Genomic DNA, 21,008 nt, shown 5'->3' with positions numbered 1-21,008 from the left:
CCAATCCTGACAAGAGTGATCCCTGAGAGTGAAACCATAAGCAAGCGCTGAGCACCAGCAGGCGAGGCAAAAATAAATAAAATCTGTGCTAAGATACACTCCTCCAAAGGCCATCAGAAAATCTTGAAGCAGAAGCAAAAACGCTCCAGAGACTTGTTACATTTAAGGGATACTCAATGAGATTCTTAAGAGGATTTCTGAGGAGAAACCTTTAGGAACATAAAGCACGCGCAAGAGAATGGACCCAGAAAGTGGCTCTGGGCAAGAATGAAATTAATTCTCTGATGCCAATTCTGAAAGCTCAGGGCTGGGACAGAGTCATCAATGAACAGGGAAGTCACTAATAGGGCTGGAAAGATAGTACAGTGGGTAGTGTACACAATGGGTAGGGTACTGGCCTTACATGAACTAATCAGGTTCAAATTCCCTGGCACCCAATAAAATCCCCCAAGCCCTACCAGGAATGGTCCTTGAACCCAGAGCCAGGAGTACCCCTTGGGTACGGCAGGGAGTGGGCCAAAATCATTTTACTAATTGAGTGGCCTAGAAGATAGTACACAGGTTTTGGAGGAGGGAGACCTGAGTTCTATCCTATCAAAAAATATTTTTACTTTAACATCTTACAAGCAATTCCTATGGCAACCATAAGTAAAGACACCTGCCTTGCATGGAGATGAGCCAGCTTTGATCCTCCGCACTGTGTTTAGTCCCCCAAGCCGCACCAGGAGTGATTTCTAAGCACCTAACAGGAGTAGGTCCTGAATACAGCTGGATATACTATGCCCTGCCTCACTCCCCACCAAAAGAGGGAAAAGACATATGCAATAAGAGCTGGAGAGCACGGCATGTGCCTTGCAGGTGGCTGACTGGGGTTCGATCCCATGTATCCCATATGGTTCCCCAAGCCAGCCACAAGTGATTTCTGAGTACAGAACCACCAGTTAGCCCTGAGTAACTGCTGGGCATGGCTCCTCCAACCCCACAAAAAAAAAAAGAGACAGAAAATACAGAGAATAGATACAAAGAGTAGCAAAAGCAACATACATACAAAAGCAACCAAACACAAAAGTGGACAATAAAAGACAACATAGGAAGTGTAAAGCATAAGAAAAGAGAGATTTCCTGAGCACCGAGCCAGGAGTAAGTTCTGAGCACTGGTAGGTTTGGCTTGTAAACCAACAAAAAACTGTGAGTAATGTCTGTAATACATGAACTTTAAGTGCCAAGCAGATAGTAAATACCACTTGAGTGCTGGGTTTCTCATAAACAAGGGCACTCCCAGTCCTTCAAAAAAAAAAAAAAAAAACCACCACAGGCAAGGAACACACTAACAGCATACACAAGGCCAGGTTAATTTTAATCAGATAGTGCTTGGCATATTTATGTACAGTTCTGACATATTTATCACTTGACTTCCCATTAACCATCGATTTGCTCGAGGGGGCGCCAGTAACGTCTCCATTTGCCCCTGTCACGTGCTAGTGTAGTCCAATGGCGTCTGTTTATTCTAGCAAAGAGCCTCAAACTGATCATTCAGGGTCTCGACGAAGAAGTCTGACCATCTTGTAGGTGGTCAGTCACGCGGTCTTTCGACGTCCTGTGGAATCCAGTCGGTAACGGCTCTAGTCCAGCAGTCGTCTCAAAATCTCATTACGTGTCCGGCCCATCTAATTTTCAACACCTTGGCAAATGAGACAGCGTCCCTGATTCTTGACCGTTGACGAAGGTCGGAACTCAGGATTCTTTCACTCATTTGAGTGAAACGTGATACTCCAAGCATAGCTCTTTCGATTCCTCTTTGGGAGACCTGAATAGTGTTCTCGTCCTGTTTTCGTAGGGCCCAGGTCTCTGAGGTGTATGTTAATGCAGGAAGAACAGTGGAATTGAAGACATGTGCCCGGAGCCAGAGGTTCTTCATCCTCTTAGCTATTCCTCGATGCTCTTGCAGGAGTTCCAAGACACTCTCTTCCTTCTGCGCAGCTCGGGTGCCAGGTCATTTGTCATGTTGACTTCTCGACCTAGGTACACATAACTGTTGCATTCAGAGATGTTGTTCCGTTGAGAGAGAATGGAGCATCAGGAACGAGGCTGTTTCTCATGAACATTGTCTTCGTGAGATTCAGCTGGAATCCGACCTTTTCACACCTTTCTGAAGTCGGCCAGCATTTGCACCGCTTGGCTAATGTTTGTTGTTATTAGAATGATGTCATCAGCAAAGCGGAGATGGTAGAGTTGCCGACTGTCTATCTTCACTCCCATTCCTTCCCATTCTAGTCGTCACATGACGTTCTCGAGGGTGGCACTGAAGAGTTTCGGTGAAATCACCCTGCCGAACCCCTCACTTGACATGGATGATCACTTCTTTGTAGAATGGTGAGATCCTAGTAGTGAATGTGTAATAGAGCTCACAGAGGATCCTGATGTATTGAGTTTGAATGCCCTGATTGGCTAGGGCTTCAATGATTGCTTCTGTCTCAACAGAATCAAAAATTGATTCTTTAAATCAATGAACGTTAGAGCGGCATCTTGAGCTCCTGAGAAACCTCAATGAGTGTCTCAATGAGTGTGGTTATCGTGTGGATATGGTCAATGGTGCTGAATCCTTTGCGGAACCCGGCTTGTTTGCATGGTTGTCCTTGATCTAATGTTCTACCAATCCTGTTCAGGATGACTCAAGTGAACAGCTTGTGGATGACAGACAATAGGCAGATTGGGCGATAGTTGCCAATGTCATGGATGTCTCCCATCTTGTACAATTTTACAGTCCTGCTGGTTTTCCCATTGGGACGGAACCTTGCATTCAGACAGGTAGTGTGAAGAGCCGAGCCAGCGAATTGATGAGTTCTTCAGGTGTTCAGGTCTGACCTTGTTTGGGCCAGGTGCTGTTTGTTTCTTTACCGACAAAATGGCGTGTCGGATTTTGGAAGGGAGTACACTGGGAAGGACATATCCATCCTGCGGAATTTGGTATGTGGGCAGGTAAACATGGCTATCGAAGAGATCTTGGTAGAAGTCATAGATAATCTTCTCCACTGCCCTTCTGGAAGATGTGATAGATCCATCAGGACGTCGGAGGGCCGTCATCCTGGTCTTGTAGTTGGCGAAGGACAGGTGGGCGTTACGAATGCTCTTCCCGGCTTCTGCCGCATCTACCAACACTGCTGCTCTTCTCTCTTAGAGGTCTTCCTTTATCGCATCTCTGCACTGCTTTGCGAACTCAGGCAAATTTATGTACAGTTGGCATATTTATGTACAGTTCTAATGTCCTCAGGATACTGGACCCATCAGGCGCACAAACTCAGGCTGAACAAAATCCAAAAAAGAAGTGTCACACCTGTTGAGTAATGCAGGCTAACAAGAACACCACGGTGAGTGACTCTCAGTCACTGAAACAGCGGCAGCAAAGGGTGTGAAAACTGTTGCGGTCACGGAGTAGTTCAATAACAATAAATTTACATGCCTTGCACATTTGGTCCCTAACCCCGCCCTCCAAACAGTTTTAGAACACAAATGAAGTGTGTAAAAGCTTATAACACCTGCTTAAAAAAATATGGTCACAAGTTCAAATCAATGGGGTCCCATATGCAAGTACAATTCTGGAAACTCTGCCTTTTGGGCCTGGCACTGTGCTGTCTGCAATTCCAGGTGGCACCAGATGTGGTTAAATACAACAAACAGAGACAACTGCCACTGATAAGCATGACTACAGAAATAAGCATGGGCTAGAGTTAGAAAGGTGGACACGTGGCTTGGGGACATAAGGCTGGTGTGTGAGCACCACGACAATTACCTTGGATGCCTCATTAAAAAGTATAAGCCATGCAATTACAACAACACAGAGCTCCCTAGCATAGCGGTCCTGTGTGACTGATCACCAGTAAGCATCAGGAAGCTAATATGCAACTCCACCCCAAAATTTCTTTTGAAATGATACTGTGGGAGATGGTTGTACTCAATTAGACACTCAAATGATCTGGGGTCAGAGGGATTAGTACTAGGCAAAGGAATTTGCCTGATAACTCCAATTAGATTTTTGGCAACACATGGTCCCCTGAGCACTTCTGGGAACAACAACCCCCGAGGAGAGTCAGGAAAGTATGCAGTACAACCAGGTATGCCCCCCACCAGATCAATTTTCCAATTCTCAGCAGTAAACCCACCCAAAAGTAGATAGAATTACTTTCAGGTACACCCTGCCCCTGCCCCTTTCTTTTTGGACTACATCCAGTGATGCTCAGGACTGACTTACTCATGGTTCTGAACTTCGGAATTACTGCTGGCGGTGCTCAGGGACCATACTAGATGCCAGAGACAGAAACTCAGGCTGGCTGCACACAAGGCAAGTGCCATACCATCTGCTGTACCATCACGCCAACCCTTAGATGCATGTTAGTAACAGAGATTTTCAATAAAAACTTCAGAACATAGTTACCTTATCTTTCTTTCCCTTCTTTGTCTTGTCAGGTGGTGGTACTTTGGGAGTAGGTGGTGGTGGAGGTGGAGGAGGGGGTGGTGGAGGTGGCGGTGGTTCAATAATCGCCGTGGCAGGAACAGCACTTCGGGCCTGAATTGGCTGCAGAGTGGAAGCAGTGACTCCGATTGGGACAGAACATTCAGCATAGCTCAAGATTGCTGGGGCTGCTGCCAGTCCTAGGTAATTTGATTGGAGGCTCATCCCTCTGGTCTGATGACCCATTCCTGTTGCTGGATGACTAACTGACAGTGCCTGGTGTCCAATCCCTGCAGCCCCATGACCAATCCCTGTCGCCTGGTGACCTAACACAAAAAACATAACATGAAACTATAAAAGACATTGTGACAAAGCCAAAAACAAGGAAAAGAAGGAAAAGGGAATTGGGGATTAGATCACGGATAAAATTTCAACACACTTTTCCTCTAAAAGAAACAAAACTTTTTTCTCCTACCAAAAAATTCATTTTTGGGGACCTGAGGATCGATCAGTGGTAGAACACCTGCCTTATAAGAACGAAGATTTTTGATTTTTCGTGCACCCAACTCCATATGCACTTTGAGATCCTTGATGCCACAAGACATGTGGCCTTTGGAAGAACTATAACCAAGTCTGCAACTGCTAGTCATTGTGAAAGGGAAAGGGATTTTTTGGGGGAGGTGGGCAGCACACCAGCAGTACTCAGGAGACCATATGGGATGCTGAGAATCAATCCAGATTGGTCACATGCAAGGTAAATGTCCTGCTCACTGTTCTATCTCTCCAGCCCCAAAAGAAAGGAGAAATTTAAAGAGATTAATTTCGGGGGGGGGGGGGGGGGGGCGTGGGGCGGGCATGGTGCCGCTAATAGGTCAACCTGTAACTGCAGGACAACAGGACAAGTGCATTAGCCGCCTAGCCTGATGGTGCCTTCAGCCTTCCTGACACCTCAAAATTGCCGCTGTACCTTTGGCCAGATTCCAACAACTTGTGACCAAGTTTACCAAGAAATCAGTTAAGTATGTGGGAGCCATGACCACAAACCACCTCCAGCTCAGCTATTAATTGCCCTTATTTCAGAGACCCAAAGATAAATCTCGAGAGATATCAAAAGCCACAGTTAATCTGGGAGCACAGACTGGAGGAACTCAGAGCCTATGCCTGCCCAACCAAAGCCCCCAGTAGCCACTTGCTTCCACAGTACAAAATTGCTGCCATATCCCCAGCCTGATTCTACCGTCTCAGGATGGATCTCACCAAGATACAATCTGCTGAAAATTTAGGCATGCAGGTTTTGTGACTGAAATCTCTAGGCTTTCACAGATATCTCCCCCCACTTCCCAATACACATGGAAACATTGGCAGTCGTCCCCACAAACCAGCTCCAACGCCACACTGTAAACTCTTTTTACTGGCCTTGATTCAGAGACCCATAGATAAACGTCAAAAGAGATCAAAAGTCAGAGACACAGCAGTGAGTGCTGGAAGACAGCTCCGGAGATCTCGCTGGGCCCCATAACGAGCCAATTTCACCGAGCGCACCCCAGATGGAGCAAGTGCAATCTCCCCACCTACTCCAGATGGAATCCCAGCGACAAAGAGCTGCCAGAATGCGGGTTCCAGGACTAAAATCGCTAAGCCTCATGGTGGCAGAGGTGCCGGGATGTCCCTCCCCACCCGCCTGTCACACCCACATGTGCCTCTGGGTGCCATCTTGGCGCACCAACAGCCCTAGTCCAGAGATGCTCAATTGAATTCCAAAATGGATTAGTGCCCTAAAGATGTCTTTGGAATCCAACCCAACCATCTACAATCTAGGATTTCAGAAGTGTGCAGCCGTGGCACAAATGAGCAAGATACAATAAATGATCTAGTGTCTGTCCCTGGCAAGCAGGCTTGAATGGTGGTGGGAAAATTCGAGAAAACACAATCCACAAAAGTAGAGATATGGAGGCAGGGTGAACTGGGATGGGGGAATATACTGGGGACACTGGTGGTGGAAAGTGTGCACTGGTAGACGGATGGGTGTTCAATCACTGTATGGCTGAATCTCGAACACGAAAGCTTTGTTCACAGTGATCCAATTAAAAAAATTAATTTCTGAATATCTTAACACTAATACATAAATCAAACGAGTGACATAAAATGCAGAGGAAAAAAATCTGGGAGTGTAACATGCCTGTTAAGGGCTGATCTAAAAAAATATTTTCTAATGAACAGTCACACCCACAAACTGCCTCTGGCAGCATATAAGCTCATTAACGGGCATGATTTAGAGACTTAAAAAATAAATCTCAGAAAACAGCGACAAGCTGCAGAGATGTCTCCGGACCCCAAAGTCACCTCCAGTTATATCACTCTATTTAAAATTTCAGAATTCCTGGAGCGACATCTCATACTCTACTCCACTGATGTACCAAGAGTAATACACATTTGATGGGGTGTAAACTAGAAGACAACTAATCTCGATCAAAAAAAAAAGTATGCATTAGCACACAATCTTTAACATGTTAAGAAATCTCTCATTCAAGTCTTATTCAAGGGCTTACGGGCTCCAGGGTGAGATACAATAATCTTCACACATTTTCCTCTAAGGAAACTTTTTGGGATCATTTTTAGTTGATTTTTTTGGGGAGGGAGGTGGGCTCACACCTGGCGATGCATAGGGGTTACTCGTGGCTCATGCACTCAGGAATTACTCCTGGCAGTGCTCGGGGGACCATATGGGATGCTGGGAATCAAGCCCGGGTTGGCCGTGTGTGTGCAAGGCAAACACTCTACCCACTGTGCTATTGCTCCAGCCCCTTTAGTTGATTTTTAACAACAAGCAATCCAAAATAAATTTACAACCTACTTTGGGGGCAGGCTTGGGTGATAGTGGGAAAATTAGAAATAACGGTGGAAGGTGTAATGGTGGTGGGACTGGTGCTGGATTATTGAATGTAGTAAATTATTGTGAACAGCTTTATAAAAATAAAATTTTAAAATAAAAAATATCTTAAAAATAGGAGACTAACACCTAAGAGTAGTCAAGATAAGTACCAGGGGGTTTACTCCATGGCTTGGAGGCCAGCCACAAATGCTAGGGGAAAAGGCAGCTCAGATAGAGAAGGGAGCACCAAATAAAGGATGTTGGGATGTTCCTCCCAGGATGGAAGATGTGTGATGAGAGTAGACTATAGACCGAACATGATTGCCACGCAATGCCTCTTTTGAAAACAGCAGCACCCAAAAGGAGAGAGAACAAAAGGGAATGCCCTGCCACAGAGGCAGGGTGGGATGGGGGATGGGAGGGATACCAGGATCCGTAGTGGTGGAAAATGGGCACTTGTGGAGGGATGGGTACTTGATCATTGTATAATTGAAACCCAAGCACAAAATTTAAGTAACCTCATGGTGTTTCATTAATAAAAATTTAAAAAATATATATCTTAATGAAATGCATTTAAATAGGTTTTACACTAAAAAGCTTTCAACATATCTTCAATTTAAACACTTAATTCTAGAAACAGAGATAAGAATACACTGAAGAAAACACATTTTAAGCTTGACACTTACTTGCAACTAAAGCTGACTGGCTGTAGAGGACAGGAGAACTACCGATGGTAGCTGATCTCTGAACAACTGCAGTAGTCATTTCTGTAGCTTTTCTCTTTACTGCCTTAGTGGAAGGTGAACTGGAGATTGTAGTATCAACTGAACTCTGAAAAATCAAAAATGCTTGTCAGTGGTTAGAGGTTCTGGTTATCATGCCGCAGCTCCCAAATATGGTTATCATGTCCCAGTTCCCAAATATTCTTCGAGAAGCCATATAGCATTTCTCACCTGGCTAGTCACAACTGTAGTTTGCGTGGAAGGTTTCAATGGAGTGTCCTCCTCTGTTCCTGGGGCAGGAGGCTCCTCACTTCCCTCATCCTCCATTTCTACCTCCTGGATTTCTCCATCTTCTGCCGGAGGAGGAGGGGGCGGTGGTGGAGGAGGAGGAGGGGACTCTGGGGGTGGAGGTGGGGGTGGTGGCATTTCCAGTGGTAATGGAGGCTGAAGCACAGGCACATTTGACTGAAGAAGGGTCCAGAATGGAGTGAGTGGCATGAGTGATGAAGAAGAAACTTGAACAGAAAAAGCTTCTTTACAAAGAGAACCTATGAAAACAAACAGGAGTTAGGAAAGAAGACAAAAATTCTATGGCTTATGAGTCATAAAATGTTGAAGAGATTGTTGGGACAAAATGTGACACACAAACACCTACTCTACAACGTTATTAATAAATGAACAACTCTGCTCAAATATATGGTAAAATAAACTTATGAACTTGTGGTTAGCATTTGCCCTGGTTGCATTTTACTAGTATGTACACTGGGTCCACAATTACAGATGGGTGGAGAGCACATCATATCAACTGAATGACAAATTCAATCATTCGGCTGTAACAGACATAACTACAAGGCAACACTCTGTGGACTTTTATTTGAAAAGCAAAGTGGTAAGAAAATATGCATTTGCAATAATGATTCCATGCATTTTTGTTTCTTATTGAGCCTAGTTAAGTAATTGGGGATAATCTAGAAAAGTGCCCATTCAGAACACCCACAAATTCTACTCATTTCAACTAATATGAGCTAATTAAAAAAAGAAATTCATTTGCAAAGTATCATCCTGGTCCTATCAACCCTTCATTTGTTTGTGGATGTATACTGATTTATTTGCTGAATCACTCTGAACAAAACAGAGGGTAACTTTAAAAAAATATTTCTCTGTAGCAAAAGGGCAAATCAGAGAATCAAAACTTCTAGTAAATATAATTAAAGCACACCAAAAAGGATGTTTAAAGATGCAGAGAATATGAAAATGGCTCAAGTCTCAGTTATGTGATAGCTAGAAGCCAGAGACCTAATATAGCAGGTAAGGTGCTTTGCCTTGTATGTGACAGACCCATGTTTGAGCAGGGCACCCTCAGCCCCATCAGGAGTGATCTCTGAGCAGAGCCAGGAGTAAGTCCTGAGCACCACTGGTCATGACCTCCAATTTAAAACCAAACAGGTTAAAAACCTGTAAGATCAACATTCACCAAGTTCTGCAAAAGTTAATTATGCCTGTTCTCCACTGGGCAAAGCTTTAATGATTAGAGAAAACATGATATACTTACTTGTAGCCTTCCCCATCCCTCTTTATCGTCAATAGGGAAGTTTCACAATATATGGGACTATTAAATATCTCAGGTATGTTGAAGGGACTTTTCTCCCTAAAACTGTAGAATTTAGGAGTAGAAGAGATATGAGAAATCATCTAGTTTAACCTTCTCAATTTAAAGGTAATGAAACCCAGGAGAGAAATTATTTGCCCAAGATCATTAATTTCTAGTGGCCTAGTCTAGGGCTTTCTCTATTATACCAACATCTATCAGGAGTTTTAGACTATTAGAGACCTGGTAAAATAAATCTCAGTTCTTATGGAGTAGAGCTCTAGTTGAAGTTACGCATCAAATTTCATGGTCAAAAGAGGTTGAGCAAATGCTTTATTATAAAAACTAAGGCAAGAAAAAAGCCTCTTACCTTACTAGGCTCCAAACGCACTATCACACTGGCATGAGACACAGTTAAACTAAAATGACCATGAACCTTTTGACTTTTAGACTGGGGTTGGAGACTGTATAGTGGTCTGGGTGCTTGCCTTATACACTGCCGACCCAGGAATTTGATCCCTGAACCCGTTAGCAGCAATCCTTGAGCACAAGTCTGGAGTAAGTACTGAATACCTCTGGATATGGTCCAGTCCCCCCCCAAAACCAAAAAGTCACCTATACTTTTTATGCATCAGAAACAATCTAAATGACTATTAAGAACATGATTCACATGAATGTTTTAATTGAGAAATTACTAAAAAAGTATGGGGGGGAAAGCTGGGGGAACTGCAACAGAATATAAGAACAAAGTTTTCCCAGCTTCAAATCTCTCATCAATTTTTTTTGTAGTTACATATACATAAAACCAGATTTATATATACTTTTTCTAAAAGTATATACCCAGAGTCTGGGTAGTAATCGGTGAGGCAGTTTATGCTAACCATGTAGCAGAAAATCAAAATCACATAAAATCTAAGGTAGTAACCGCAATATACAGAAATAAGTATCTGTTTTATGTATTGGTTAAGTTTTCATCTAGAAACCTAATGCAATATCCACGTTAAGGATTGAGACATGCTGCTATACAGAGGAACTCAAAGAAATACAGTAGGTTCAAGGTAAATTATGTAATTTAATGACTTCTAGCAAGACTAAGCAGCATGAGTATATTTTGTATAAATAAGAGATACAAGTCTTGAAGAATTTAGCAGTAGATAAGCATGGATAAAATCTGTGAATCCCAAAGTATTGAAAAACTGACTGCCATGCCTAAAATTTAAAATGATCCTTTGGCAAAGAATTTCAATAAATTCTAGCCCAATATACATGGCTATCATGTTAAAATGACTCTTTCCACTTAATTTCTAAATTTGACCCAATTGGTTTACTTTTCCCGGTTAGTAAAACATTTTTAATTCATCAAGTCTAGACCGAAAGAGAATAAAAAAATTAAATACACAGTTTCTATTAGGTGCTTACAGATTTAAAAACTACAAGCTCAAAGACACACTACTATGGAATTTAAAATTTTTGGATTTAGGGGCTGGAGAGATAGTACAGCGAGTGGGGACTTGCCAACCCGGTGCAATCCCCAACGTTTCATATGGTCCCCTGAGCACTGCTGGAAATAATTCCTGAGTGCAGAGTCAGGAATTACTCCTGAGCACCAATAGGTGTGGCCCAAACCCCTCAACAACACACATAATTTTTTTTTAAAGATTCAAGAACAGATTTCTTCTCTGCTCCACAGTAGAATTCACTTATTTTCTTATTACCACCAAAAAGTTTAAATTTACTATCTTGGGTTATGGTTAATTAAGCAATGAAAAAACGGCTATAAAAATAGCAGGTCAAAGCAATAGTACTGCAGGTAAGGCACTTGACTTGCATAAAGTCAACCTGGGTTCCATAGCTGGTTCCCCACATGGTCCTCTGAGCACCACCTAGAGTGATCCCTGAGTGCAGAGCCAGGAGTTAGTCCTGAACACCAATGCGTGTACCCCCAAAGTGCAAAGTAAATGTTAGGAACTTATGTGTTCCTTGAAGTAGATTAAACTTAAAAGTATTTTTTTTTGGGGGAGGAAGGGGGGGCAGGAAAGGCAATACACCAGGCAGTGTACCTGCCTTACATGTGGCTGACTTGGGTTCTATCCCTGGTACCACATATGGTTACCTGGGCCCAGTCAGGCATGATTCCTGAATGCAGAGCCAGGAATTAAGCCGTGGTAATCAGTGGTTTGGTCTACTCCCACCCCACAGAGGATGGTTTTAGGACTGGAGAGAGTATAGTGTTAAAGTATTTTTTGTGCAACTTGAGCAAGTCAGCTTCAATCTCCAGTACCACATATAGCTCCTGAGCACTGCCAGGGATCACTTTGGAGCACAAAGCCAGGAAGAGAGGCTGAGGATTGCTGAATGTAACCCAAATCAAATCCACCCTCCCCACCAAAAATAAAAATTTTTTCAAAAGGAATAATTTTAGGGGTGGAGAGCCAATTCATTGGCTGAATGCATGCTTTGCCAAGGCCAAGGTTGTATTCCTGGAAGCGTATGGTCCCCAAAACAGGAGTGGCTCCGGATGATTAAGCTGGAAGCCTTGAGAACCAAAGAGTAATGGCCCCAAATTCAAAAAAGATGGCTTTTAAGGCCAAGGAAGTGGGTCGAACTGCTGGAGTGCATGCCCAGCACGTGTCAGGCCCCTATACTACTGAGGAGGTCAAATAAAGTAAAACTCTCAGAAGGGAAAAAGGATGGTTCAAAACACTGCTCAACTCAGAAAAAGTACTTATTGATTAGGTGGGAAAATATTTCCCAAGCAATGCTCATTAACTCAAGGGGCCATGGCCAGAAATACTGGGTGGGCTTACACAAGCGCTGATATTCAATACTCTGGACCTGCTGATGCAGTATTGCTAGGATCCAGCAGTGCTTGGGGGGACATACGGGTCACGCTGAAGAGTGTTCAAGGGACCAGGTGAAGCCAGAATCGAACTTGAGGCCTCATGCATGCTGAGCTCATGTTCCAGTCCTTAACGCTATATCCCAAAGCCCATACTGTGTACTTTTTCCCACAGGCTTAAGCCAAATATCAATATTACTCTTAATTCTCAAAGACCTTGTTACAAGATCTAGACTGTTTTAATTATCTGTTTATTTTATGGTTCTTGTGACTCTCAAAGAAGATCAAAAATATACACCTGTTTGGCTGAGGAATCAGACAATGCTCACTTAAGTATCAGGACTCAGGTCTGACTCCCAGCCCCAGGGAAAAATGCTGGTATACTAGGGGCTTTTTCCAACAGATGGACTAGTTTTATTTCAGATTAGATAACTCTTAAATGCACAGAGTGATAATACAGTGGGTAAGGTCCCTGCCTTGCATGCAGCAAACCTGATTTTCAATCCCCAGCATACTGCTTGGTCACCTAAAGCCTGCCAGAAGTGATCCCCGAGCTCAAGAGGCAGAATAAGCCCTGAGCACTACCAGGCTTGACCCCCGACACACACCAAAAACAAAACAAAAGAACCCCAAACTAAAAAACCACCCCCCAGCATCCTAAAGCACAGCATCTCTTAAAGAGACTGAGATGTGTTCAAAGTGTTGGGACAAGTGTTTTGTTTATGAGCCCTGGGTTCAATGTCTGCACTGCATAGTTCCCCAAGCATGCTTAAGTGGTTACCCCATGACCACCACCAGGGAGAAAATAGGCCAGAACAATTGTACAGCAGGTAGGGTGTTTGCCTTACATGCGACTGACCTATATTCAATCTTTAATTCCCAACACCTCCTATGAATCCTTCAAATTTGTTAGGAGTGATCCCTCAGTGCTGAGCCAGGAATTAGCCCTGAGCACCACTAGGTGTGGCCCAGAATAGGAGAAAACAGTGGCCAGATAGTACCCTGGTAAGGTGCCTTGCACACAGCCAATCAGAGTTCACTCCCTAGCACCCAGTATGGTTCCCCAAGACTGTCAGTAGTAATACCTGAGCACAGAACCAGAATACCCCCACACCCCCCAAAGGAGAAAATAATTAACACTTAACTCCAAGGTGTTCACAGAATGCTTAAGAGTTGAAAACTTTAATACTCAGCTTGGAACATACAAGAAAGGGACATTAGACAGTGGTCAGGAGAGGAATCACCTACCCAGAACCACCATCAAGCCTCTTCAGTTCACTAACTACTAAAAAGCAAACAAACAACAAAACCAACTTATTAGACATTCATCACTATTACCAAAAGAACAAGGAAAGTAATCAAAAGAAAATCTCATTAAGTGAGCACCTATAACTTGAGAAATCATATTCCTAAAATATGAAGTACAATAAAACTACCTTTGTGCTACATTATAAAATTATTGTTGCAAGCTTATATAGACTATTAGTGTTCTCATAAAGTTCCTAGGTTATTTAAGAAGTCAACAAAATCATAACATCTATGACTGGTTCCATTTGGTGCATTATCAGAACTTTTCTAATGGGACTAGAAATCAATGAAGTTTACAACATTATCATTTTGAAAACCAAATAACTTTTCAGTTTTTCTGAAATTCAAGTTCTTCATTCTCTAAACGAATGTGCTTTCATCTTCAGAGTTTTATAACTTTAGAAACCACTCTAAAGACTCATTTTTAAATGTCATCATTTCAACATAGCTGCCAGTTCTTACTTTATACCTCTGGCAGTTCACTGGGTCCCACATGCAGTGTCAGGAATTCAAACCAGGGTGCATCACTTGTAAGGCAAGCATCTTAACCCCCTCAACTAACTCTCCAGCCCTAAAATTTTATGCCAGTTTTCTGATCCAACGTTTATCGTATCTTAATCCCACTTCATTATCCAATTATTTTTGTCATCCAAGAAAGATGAACTTCATGGGGTAAAAAAGTATCTTCCTCCATAGTGTGGAAACACAAGCTCTTCAGAAAAGATCAACTAATTCTCAGAAGGCCTATCGAGGTCTTTTAAAATAACATATATAAGTAAATCAAGGCTTCCACGAGTACTTAAATAGATGAGCTATTCTGATGACTTTATAACACTATTGGTTATTTTAACTATTATTGTGCTTCTGAAACATGACTGTAGTTTCAGAACATTACTTCAAATCACTGATTTGTACCAACTATACTTAAACTCTTTAACACTAGTGGATGTGAAAACAGATTATAAAAATCACTAAATTTAGAAGACTGAATCTTCTAAAGAAACATAGCAAACCACTTATCACTCATATAGATACTGACATCACTGCTTTAATACTATTTATTATTCTCATTATGGAAAATCCATTTTTTAAGGCATGAGATAAAGGATAATCTTCATATAAAATGTACTTTTGAGAACCAGAAATGCTATAGGGGTTAAGGTGCATGCAGCTGATCCTAGTTCAATTCCTGGCACAACACACTTCCCTGAGCATCATCAGTTGTGGCCATGGAGGCCCCAAGCACTGTAGCTCTCACAGTACTGCACCCTCAGGCTCTCCTATTGAATGACCAACCCAGGCAGCCTAGACATCAATAGAAACTGCCCTGTGCCCCACTGGCATGAGTTGGAAGGTCCTTCTTCCATATATTGCGTGTATATATATGTGAAAGAAATACACGCACATGTACATATACCTTCATCATTTATATTTTTAGCAGTTATCAATAGGGTGCTGATTACCAATAGGCTCTGCAAGTTTAATTCAGCATAACTAACATATCCTATTTTTTAGGTTGAGCCACCATTGTTTCTTTTAATACACATTATGAGTAAGAATTTCTTCTAAGTTATTTTTCTCTAAAAGACTTTCCTTGTAATTGGTCCAGAGTAAATATCCCACCTGCGGCATTCTCGGAGGCGTCTGTAGAATTTGACTCAGTTCCAGTTTTGTCTTTCAACGTCTGCTTAGGAAGAGTCTCGTCTCTATGTTCTTGTGCTTGGCTTTCATCCTCCTCTTCACCATCTGGGAACTCCCACTGAGACTCGCCCGAATGTTCGTTTACATAGAAATATCGTCTATGATCCCTAAATTACAAGAAAGAAAACGCAAGTTTTAAGATCCGTTCTCCTACAAAGACACTTCCATTTGGTCCTGTCCCAGGACAGCAGTCTGCTCTCACAGGGACGAACCTCTTCTTAATGGACTGCTATTCACAAAGGCAACAAAGAGCTTTGACAATTGACGATGGAGAACCAAGGATAATTCAAAGCTATTTGCACTGCCAGCAGCTCTGTGAATACAGCCCTGAGCCCTCTCGCTTCAACAGATGACTTAGAAAACACCTCTCACATCTTTTTATTTTTTGGTTTGCTTTGTTTTGCCAATGCTTAACAGGGTTTTCAAGTTTCATTAATGAAGGGTCTCAATCTCCTAGAACACTAATTTCCCTTCCAAAGAGAACAACGAAGTTTGCAATAGGTGACTCTTCCCCTCTTGGACCGTGGAATTCACATTTCATACTCTTGATACCAAACAGTGAAAGCTAAAGAGAGGGAGAGGATCTGGGAGCTGAAAAATAAAAGAGCAAAGATTTCAAATAACGAAAAAAAAAAAATCAAGAAAAGCCAAATATAAAAAGAAATGTTTTCATCTGACCTGCTGGCAGAAGATAGTAATCTTGTTCTTCATTCACATCTTCAGCCACGAAGCTTTCCTTAACTTCACCGAGGGTTAATCAGGAGTAGTTGCTTCCAGAGGTCCTGTAAAGCGCACAGAGCTCTCGCATGCGCTTAACCCCCAAGCCCGCCCTACTCCGTGCAACACTCTGGAGAGTAAAAACCAGCTTTGTCCGAATCTTGGAAAAAAATCCGTTACAAGGAACACTTTTAAACATTGCTTTTTTTTTCTCCGTGTGGCTGGCCCAACTCTGTAAGCTTGGCGGTGCTTTGCCTGCCCTGCACCGCTAACTGCAGCGGCTCTCAGTCTCCAGACAGGCTGTCAAGTCGTCAGGTGGTGATGATCACAAATCATGTCTGAGATGTCAAAGGTGAAAGGTGAAAAGGGGAGAAGAGTGCGTACCTGTCCCAGTGGCAGGACCAGCCTTTAGGAGTGGCGTTTATTTCATACTGTTTTAGTTGTTCTGCTGCATCCTGTAGTTTTCGTTTAAGGTAGTTTCCATTAAGAGCCCCTTCCCGCCAATCTGCAATCCGAGTCTAGAAAACAGCAAGGAATATTATGTCAGGGAACAGAGTTTAAAACAATGTCAGAGAGGGGCTGGAGCGATAGCACAGCGGATAGGGCGTTTGCCTTGTACGCGGCCAACCCGGGTTCGATTCCCAGCATCCCATATGGTCCCCTGCGCACCGCCAGGATTAATTCCTGAGTGCAGTGCTAGAAGTAACCCCTGTGCATTGCTGGGTGTGACCCAAAAAGGAAAAAAAAGTCATAGAGAGATAAGCTGATATATGCCTTGTCTTACAAATAGCTATTCTGCATCAAATCCCCTATACATTATGTTTCTTATGCCCGGTAGGAATGACTAGAGCAAGGCCAGGAATAAATCCCTATGCACCAAAGGGTGTGATTCCCCCAAACATAAAAATTAAAATGTCATAAACTTCCTGATTAATCATTATATTGCAAAGATGGGAACAAACAGGAAAAAGCCATAAAGACTGCTCAAAAGGCTAGTGTTCCTGCTTTGCAGTAACCAGAGGGTCCCAACCAAAAGCACTGAGAGGAGTGACCCTGAGCACTACCCTTCCGGAAACTTGCCATGAAATTTAAAAAAGAACAAACAAAAGGGGCTGGGGTGGTCTGAAGAGTATATAGGACACTTGCCCTACACTTAGCTAATACCGGTTCAATCCTCCACACCCCATATGGTTCCCTAGCTCTGCCAGGAGTGAGCCCTGAACAAAGAGACAACAGCAAAAATCCAAAATTAAAGTTAAAAGTTCTGGAAAAAAAAAAAACAACAAAACAAGAAGGGATCCCAGTATATTTTCAACTCCAGTATATGTGAAAATGAATGGCAATAGTTGTCTTCAGTCTACATTAAAAATATGTACCATAGCGGGGAGGGTTGTTTGCCTTACATGTGGCCGACCCGGGTTCAATTCCCAGTATCCCATATGGTCCCCTGAGCACTGCCAGGATTAATTCCTGAGTGCAGAGCCAGAAGTAACCCTTGAGCATTGCCAGGTGTGACCCAAAAAAGAAAAAAAAGAAAAAAAAAAGAAAAAAAAAAAGAAAAATAAGAAAAGTGTATCCAGTAATCTATACCCTCCCTGAGGTGGAAAGGAGTTTTATTCAGGTCAGTAATGAAAAAAAGGGTCCAGTCCTTTAGCATTCTAGAGGAGATTGTTGTCAATCCCACCTTCTACCTTTCCCCACTTTCGGTTAAGTATGCAGGGCACAAATTTGAACAGAGCCATTTGTTGTGCATATGTGGGTGCGTGTATTGAAATTCAGGTCGGACCACACAGGGCAAGTGCTCAGGAACTACTCCTGCCTCTTTGCTCAGCAGACCACGTGTTGCCAGAGAATGAACTCAATCACCAGTCTAAATCACTTATTCAAATGACCATCTAATGGGACTGAGTCCCTGAGAACCCTCAGTGTGACCCCAAATCAACAAAACACTTGTTTGCTATTAGCAAAAATGGCTAAATTACCTCAGTCTGTAAGAGGAGCACATGAAAGTTGGAGATGGACTGTCTATTAATGCCTAGGAATTCAAATTTACTTGTCAGGGTATTTGCGAGTTCTCCAATTTGAAACTGGAATACATGAAAGAAAAAAGGAAAAATTAAATAGGCAGAAGATAAAAATCCTACAGTACACAGAAATTTATGATCATATAAGGTCTAGTGAAATTAAATGCTATTTATACTACCACAATACATTCTAATACAAAGACTTCACACTTGAAAATAGACTCTGAATAAATAGGCTAAAATAAAATTAACCACTTCACACAAAGTTCTACATTAGCCATGTCAATTATTTTTGCACTAACCACTTTATTTAAGTAACACACTTGGTCTATTTTCCGCAAAATGCAATCTAGAACAAATTTGCCTTTGTGTAGGTCAAGTAGTCCATGCAAGAGTTAAATACGTGGGGCTGGAGCAATAGCACAGTGGGTAGAGCGTTTGCCTTGCACACGGCCGACCCAGGTTCAATCCCTAGCACCCCATACGGTCCCCCGAACAGCACCAGGAGTAATTCCTGAGTGCATGAGCCAGCAGTTATCCCTGAGAATCTCCAGGTGTGACCCAAAAAGGGGAAAAAAAAAAGTTAAATACATAAGTTTCAGTCTCCTTGGTACTTAAAGTTATTGCTTTCCAACAGAAGCTTACAATTAACCTTTTATTTATCCACATCAAATCAATCTTAGAATTACTTATTTTAGCTGTGTGATTTTTTTACCTAAAACAAGTGATTTGTGCTTAGAGATAATAAAGATTCCTTTTAATGATACTCATACTAATTGCTAGTCAAAGAAAATAGTTAATGGATGGCCAATTATTACAGTATCTGTCAAATGTTGCATACTTTTAAATCCTGTTCCTCTTCGATTTTAGGTGCTGTTTGTACTTTCAACTTCTCTGGAGATTCTTCTACTTCAAGCTCTTTGTCTGAATGCTCATCTATTTTTTCTGAATTTTCAGCACCAATTACTGCAAAAGAAAACACAGACTTAAATCAAAAGATCAATACTGACAGTGCTTTGCATACTTTTTTTTGACACACCCAACAGAATCCAGGTGACTATACGTGGTGTCAAGAATCAAATCTGTGTGTGGGTGTATGTATTGAGGATCAAATCAGCTGTGTGGGGCTGGAGCAGCAATTGCACAGCGGGTAGGGCATTTGCCTTTCACGCGGCCGAACCTAGGTTCGATTCCCAGCATCCCATATGGTCCCCCAAGCACCGCCAGGAGTGACCCCAAAAGCAAAACAAAAAACAAAACAAAAAGAATCAAATCTGCATCTCTTGAGGGTCTGAATTGTAGTATAGTGGGTAGGGTGCTTGCTCCGCACACAACTGACCTGGGTCAATCCCTGACACCATATAAATTTCCCTCCAGTGAAGTTACACCAGGAGCAATCCCTAAGTACTGAGCCAGGAGTGAAACCTGAGCACAGCAAGCAGTGTGCCACTCAGCACCCCAATATTTTCTTAGCCCTTTAGTAAAGCTAAATGGAAGACTTATTAATTGGTTTCCCTCTGCCTGTGTTTTCTATAAAGAACATTTTTTTTTTAAAGTTTTAGGTCACATTCAGCAGAGCTCAGGATTTACTCCTCCTGGGCCTCAAGAGACCATATGGGATTTCAGAGATCAAATCAAGGTTGGCCACATGCAAGACTATTGCTCCAGCCCTTGTGTTTTCGAATTTAAGAAACTCAACGATTTACTGTCCATAAAAGCAAAAACCAAAGCTTTACAACCTTCGTTGTTTTGAATTTCCTGGCAATTACCCAGGAGCCCAGAACCACACTTGGCAGTCCTATAGAATAGGCAGGGAGTGAAGTACAGTGCTGGAGATCAAACCCAGGGCCCTGAGCAGGCAAGGGATATGTTTTATCATTTGTCCTGCAACCCAGGGCCTATATCTTGGTGGTAGTAGGGGGGGTTCTTAGGCCAAATCCAACAGTGTCTGAAGTTGCACACTCCTCAGTGCTCATTCAGGGGATTATACAGTGCTGGGATTCACACCTGGGCTTCAAGCATGTGCTCCAGCCTGTTGAGGTGTATCTAACTGCTTTTATTTTGGTAGTAACAGGGATGGAATCCAGAGCCTCACACATGCAAGGCAAGTGCTCTAATGCTAAGCCACATCCCAGGAAATTGTTCTTAAAATGTGCACCTATAAAATCCCAATTTTATCACTTTTCTCTAGTCTCTGCTTTCTCCTTATTCTTTTATGTATTGAACTTCAGAATATAACTGTTTTAATTATAGGGGCATAGGGGAAGGTTAGGAGGTTGATGGAGATTTCACATCCAAGCAGTGCTGCACGGGACCATGTGGCACTAGGTAACTGAATGGGAGCTGGCAGCCGGCTTAATGCAAGACAATAACCGCAGCTTCTGCACTATCCTCTACAGATTTCACTGCTTCAATTATTCAAAAACAACAAAAGCGGGTCAGAGAAATAGTATAGCAGTCCTAGGAGTAAGCCCTCAGGACAAAGCCCCAAATATAGCCAGGTGAGTCCCCCCAAGCCCCACAAAACAAAAACCAAACAAATCTGCAATTTTATCAAGTCAGTTATGAAAATAAGCATCTCAAAAATCAGAATAGCATTAGTGTTTTTTTCTGGCTTGTTTTTTGGGGGCCACATCTGGCAGTGCTAGACGTTGCTCCTGGGATAGAAGTCATGACTTCTGCATATGAAGAGTGCATGCTTGTCCCCTGAGCCATCTCCAAGGCATATAACAGCATTCCCTTTAAATTAACGTTTAAATTTTAAGCTTCAAACTTTTTCTGAGGGCG

General features: G+C 42.5%; 1 protein-coding gene across 2 annotated transcripts in view; it reads right to left on the bottom strand.

Moving 5' to 3' along the window:
* Positions 1-21,008, bottom strand: part of FNBP4 (formin binding protein 4) — a 52,974-nt gene that overhangs the window by 12,071 nt on the left and 19,895 nt on the right. Inside the window, exons 9-15 of one of the 2 annotated variants that reach the window (XM_056131360.1) lie at positions 19,063-19,187; positions 18,180-18,284; positions 16,582-16,715; positions 15,403-15,587; positions 8,276-8,592; positions 8,009-8,153; positions 4,433-4,776 (exon numbers count right to left, since the gene is read on the bottom strand). In XM_056131360.1, the coding sequence (XP_055987335.1) occupies positions 4,433-4,776; positions 8,009-8,153; positions 8,276-8,592; positions 15,403-15,587; positions 16,582-16,715; positions 18,180-18,284; positions 19,063-19,187 (1,355 nt within the window). Of the gene's footprint in view, positions 1-4,432; positions 4,802-8,008; positions 8,154-8,275; positions 8,593-15,402; positions 15,588-16,581; positions 16,716-18,179; positions 18,285-19,062; positions 19,188-21,008 lie in introns of those variants that run through there. The other variant, XM_056131361.1, reaches the window with a different exon arrangement.

The sequence above is a fragment of the Sorex fumeus genome, unplaced genomic scaffold (genome assembly GCF_029834395.1).
Source record: "Sorex fumeus unplaced genomic scaffold, SorFum_2.1 ptg000007l, whole genome shotgun sequence".
NCBI lineage: Eukaryota > Metazoa > Chordata > Mammalia > Eulipotyphla > Soricidae > Sorex > Sorex fumeus.
This window is presented reverse-complemented; position numbering and strand designations above follow the sequence as displayed.